Below are 5,049 nucleotides of genomic sequence, written 5' to 3'. Positions count from 1 at the left end.
AGATCTTGCCGAATTCCTCGAAGAGCGGCCGGAGATCTTTCTCGTCCAGGTTCCGCGGTATCTGCCCGATGAACAGTTTGATGGCATCGTGATCCTTCATGGGAATGGTGGCGCAGCTCGCGGGACTGTGGCTGTGGCTTATTCCGTTCACGAGCCCGTTTGTGCTGGCCGCTCCAGCGTGAACTGTGCCGTCCACTTGTCCGTTGGTTAAAGTTGCCATCTTCTTACGGCAAAGGAGTTGCTCTTCCAGTGTAGAAGCGACGCGAGTGGATGTTCAAGAGATTACAAAGAAGTATATTTTTCCTTTTTAAATATAGAAATGATATGTATATATATACTAAGACGTGCAGATATAAAAAATCCCGACACTATTTATAATCTCGGCAAATATTTACAAACGAATATAGATGTACCGTCAGGATGAAATGAAAAACGGAAGGCGCCAGCGTCCGCCTGATCCCGGTGGAGGCGTGATCCCTGTGTATGTATGTGTGTGAGTGAGAATGTGTGCCCTATTTAATAATTCACTCCTTCATTTCATAAAAGGGAGAGAGAGAGAGAGAGACCGAGCGCTTTCGCCTGACTATTTACACCTCCGTTCCCCTCGCCCCTGCTTCTAGCCACCCTTCTATTTTTTTTTGCTTTAAAGAGTCGGTATGGGTGTCCTCTCGGTTTAAACAGACAGGGCAAGCTCAAGAGGCGACGGGGCGGCGGGGAGTTGCACGATGGAGAAACGCGACCAGAAAACTCGCTGTTAGTGTCACACAGCGCGCTGTCTCCCCTCTTCTCCTCTCCACAGCTACATGGTATGCTCCACCGAGGTTGAAGCACTATAAATAAAGAACAATATCGAAGCAGCACAGTTCTTTGTGCCGTGTCTCAAAGAAACACATGGATGCATTTTACTGATTAGAAGAGGACGATTTTTACGTTTTACTATCCCTGAAAAACCTTCCCCTTAAAATGCTGGGCTAGTATGTGAATAAACTGTGTCCACCTACTAATAAGCAACAACACAAAAATATTATGTATTTCCTTCCTCTTTATCATCCTGTATAAATTTACTACCATACTCGGAAACTGTGAGCCTGTACGCTAAACACACGCAGACATACCAGTACCAGTGATGTATTTATTTAGTTCTTTGTTTAGGAAAGCACGAGGCTGTGCACGAGTACTGCTCAAGTCCCATTGCAAAGGGGCGGCACAGCGCACGCAGATGGACAGCGAATGGTGCTGAAAATCTAAGAGACGGCGCCCGGTTAACGGAATCACGGTTCGTGGAATTACGAGCGGCTCAAGGACGCTGTTAGGAGTGCTCAGGTGTCTGTCGCCCTTACACAATAGCCTAGCAGCTGCAGCTGAATCGCCGCACTGGTCTCGTCGTAAGCTTTACCGTCCCCGAGCAGGGATAGCTGTCGCGTGCGGTTCTCGTCCTTTCCTCTGCAAGTCATTTCCCGAGAATATGAAGTCTGTGAGCTCCTCCGAGCGGCGCGCGTGGGCAAAGAGGCAGCAGCAGCTCTAGCAGGACTTTTTGCGCCACAACACGGAAATGGCATCCCCGCGAACCTGTTGTGTTACAGCAAATTATCAAAAAGACCGTGCTTTTCTCTTCACGCGCCCCAAAACGACATGACAAAACAAATTGTGTTTGTAAAGATATATGGATAGTAACATACATCCCACTGCACTGCTCAGAGATGTAAGACTGTTGAACTCACACTCATTTCCACACAATTTTCCAGGAAAACACCGAAACGCCACAATTGGTATCCACCAATTATTATTCACCGATGAGTTGTCAGGGTACTGGCTATTTCAGCCAGTAATCAGCCTCATCATACTGCAATTATGTTCCTCCGAGTTTGAACAGTGGCATATAATTTCATGTGTGTGTATGTGTTAAAAAAATAAGCTTGTTAATTACATATTATTTGTTATTGGCGTCTTTTACTGGTGACGCTTCGCCCCGTGCCATTCATTGTCTTGGGCTTGCATCTGACCACTTCCCTCCTCAAAATCGTAACAAGGACGGGGGTCATTCAGTGTCTGCAGAGACTATTTCATGAACATTACGCAGGGGCACAAACCAACGCAAAGCAGCTGCATCCCATACAAACACACCCTACCATTCTACGACAAAAGCGCCGCGTTTTTGTCACAATGACAATACAGCCTCGGCTCCAGGCGCCGCTTTCCGTGCTGACAGGGAAATTATAGACTGCTGCCGAGTCCCCGCTGAGCGCTCGGGCCGAAAGGGAGATGCGTACACGTGTACAGCACCGGCGGAGCTGCAGGTAGAGTCACTCATGCAGATGCTTCTGGAAGCCCGGCCGCGCAAGCAGCCAAATCTGGCTGCCGCTGTGGCTTTTACCGTCACACTGACACACACACACAAAGAGAGAGAGAGAGAGAGAGAGAGAGAGAAGAGAAAGGAGAAAGAAAGAGAGAGAGGGTTTGTTACTTATATACACTTGTGCTGCTATGGCCTACTGTCCTTTAGTCACAGACATAGACAAGCCATTTTACATCATCCTGGCCAGTCAGTGTAACCAGGCCGAGCTCAACTCGGGCAGGTCGCTTTCTTTGGCAATGCATCCCAGTCTACTCTGCAAGCATACCCCTGGGGCGACAATCCGTTCACAGCACCGCAGCCTGCCATCACGCCTGACTAGCTCTAAGCCATATTTTTAATACAAGGGCGAATGTGAGAGCACAAATCACTGTAATTATGTGCAGCGGTTATGTATCGCGATGATTATGTAAGTTACGTTGCTGTTATTGTTCCCGGCGGTGTCCCTTTCTCGCCTCACCTTGCCCCGTTCTCTCGGAAACGCATCGGAAGCCGCTTTAAGTGAATGAAGCAAGTGAGGGCAGAGAGTGAGGGGGTATCGTAATAATATACAATTAACGGGTAATTTTGAGCAATGTTTCTACGCTGGGTGACCATCCTCATGACGTGCTGCCTCAGTTAAATATGCTTGCTCGCTAATGGTCAGAGTTGAAACAAGGGCCTACGCTCATTTCAGTGATTAGGCTAAGTATGTCAATTCTTTGATCACTTCTCTCTATCTACAGCGGATATGGCTGTGCAGTGTCGGGGAGGCGAGATGAGTTTTCAGCTGCACCTTGTCCATGGTGCTGAAACCGGTCTTCTGACCTCAGGCCACCATGAGAAAATTTGATCTGCGTATTATTCAACAACCAGCGCAATGTGCCTCTCCTCTGTCTATCAAATTGCATTTTAAGGATCGTTGTTGGTATCAGGATGCAAATATGCACAGCCATTCCCTCGACGGCGTAAACACAACTCATTCTCAACTCCACTAACAGCGAACGAACTTTCTGCCCTTGCCAGATTACTTCTATGCCAGTTCAGCACAAGCCCGGTAATTGTCGAGGAAGGCAAATAAACGAAAAAGTAAATGAAATTCTGGCGGGGCAACTTGCACAAATAGATTGATAATGGGCAAGTGGGCTGCCATAAGAGAGAGTTCTGGTTTCCATAGCACCTACTCTGCATATTAATGTGCGCGCTCACCTGTCCTTCATCCGGGACGAAGTTCTAAATCTCTACGAGCCTTGAGGCTGCGAGGCCATACTTCATCTCGCGGTAATTTAGGGAGGGTGCACGGGGAAAGGGTGACAGAGGACTAAGCGCCAAAATGGGGGAAAAAATCATAGAACTTAGTGGAAAAAAAAAAACTTCTAAAAAAAACTCTAAAACTCTAAAAACATCTGTCCCTGCTGCTAATTAGACAAGAAAAGTTTTGCTAACAATACTTTAATATTCCTCAAATCACATTGCCTGAGTCTGATCGTTTTGATGATAAATGAAGACCACCTTAAGTGTAGCCTAATATGAAAGATGTATCGTGTTAAATGAATGAGCAATAACCTAATACGCCAAAGCCTATCAAAGAAGGCGTAGCTCAAGATAAACACTTTCCTGAACATGTCGGCGTCAGCTATCATCCCATGACTAGGCTACAGCTCTCCACAAGAAATGGGTGACAAATAGGCTAACGTTTCTAATGTTCTAATATGATGATGATTGAACCTCATGTTATCCATAGGCCTAGTTATTTTTACATTTCTAAGTTGCTCGACAAAGCAACTAGCAAACTTAACTCTTCTTCTTCAGGCTACCGTTTGTTGTTAAGTTGTATGGCTAAAGCCTACATGAAAATGGTAATATTTCAAGACAGTAACAAACAATGTCGAGGCAGGACAAAGAGTCTGGCTTTCACCAGTGAAGACACATCAGGTAGACATGGATGCTGCTTGGACGTCGATTGTTTTTTTTTTCAGTTGCTGTGGCACGGGAAATCGAAGTCGAGGCGCAGGGGCAGGCAGAATTGAAATAGACGCTCTAAAAATGGAATCACAAATAGTTGGGAAAAATATATTTCTAAAAGGGCACTCATTAACTCAAATGACATAAGGGCAGGTGCTTGAGCACCACCTGGGGTCTGTCTGTGCATGTGCCCGGAAGAACAACAAAACAAAGAAAGTTGGATGTGACTTCGAAACGAATCACATGACGCTGAGTCACGCAGTCTGTTGTTGTTTTCTCTAATTGTGGTTATATTTCTCTCTGTCTCTCTCTCTCTTTCTCATGGGGGGAGGGGGGGGGATCTTATCAAATGAGCCACAACACGATTGTCGCCCTCTGCCTTTCCCGCAGATTTGTGTGGTCATATCGGAAATTATTAGCGCTGCATTTGGCTTTAGAGTTAAAAAAATCCTTTTCTAAAGTTCATACTTTAAAACAAAGCATAGGGACCCACCAAGCCACTCATGTCTCTTCCCGAAGGGTGGCCAGCTGTGCACCAGCCATAAAATCTCCCGTGGAATGCCAAACGGACTCGTAAACCTCATGCAGAACTCTCTCTCTCTCTCTCTCTCTCTCTCTCTCTCTCACTCTGTCTGTCTTCCAGGAACACACAGATTTAGAGAGAAAGAGAGAGCGCCAGAGATTTAACGACTCCACCTCCACAGGCGCATGCTTGGCTTTTTAAACGATTATCATTTGAAATTTGGTGAAAC

General features: G+C 46.2%; 1 protein-coding gene across 9 annotated transcripts in view; it reads right to left on the bottom strand.

Moving 5' to 3' along the window:
• Nucleotides 1–220, bottom strand: part of celf4 (CUGBP, Elav-like family member 4) — an 84,760-nt gene extending 84,540 nt beyond the window's left edge. For 4 of the 9 annotated variants that reach the window (XM_076283342.1, XM_076283343.1, XM_076283345.1 and 1 more), the window contains exon 1: nt 1–145. This exon is cut by the window's left edge and continues 45 nt beyond it. In XM_076283342.1, the coding sequence (XP_076139457.1) occupies nt 1–100 (100 nt within the window). In that variant the 5' untranslated portion in view covers nt 101–145. The other 5 variants (XM_076283347.1, XM_076283348.1, XM_076283338.1 and 2 more) reach the window with 3 other exon arrangements.
• Nucleotides 221–5,049: the final 4,829 nt, after the last annotated feature.

The sequence above is a fragment of the Alosa pseudoharengus genome, unplaced genomic scaffold (genome assembly GCF_046254945.1).
Source record: "Alosa pseudoharengus isolate Yale_2024_CS ecotype anadromous, Long Island Sound unplaced genomic scaffold, YU_APseudo_1.1 YU_APseudo_1.1_scf_14, whole genome shotgun sequence".
NCBI classification, from domain to species: Eukaryota; Metazoa; Chordata; class Actinopteri; order Clupeiformes; family Clupeidae; genus Alosa; species Alosa pseudoharengus.
Note: the sequence above shows the minus strand (reverse complement) of the source record. Positions and strands in the feature narration are given on the sequence as shown.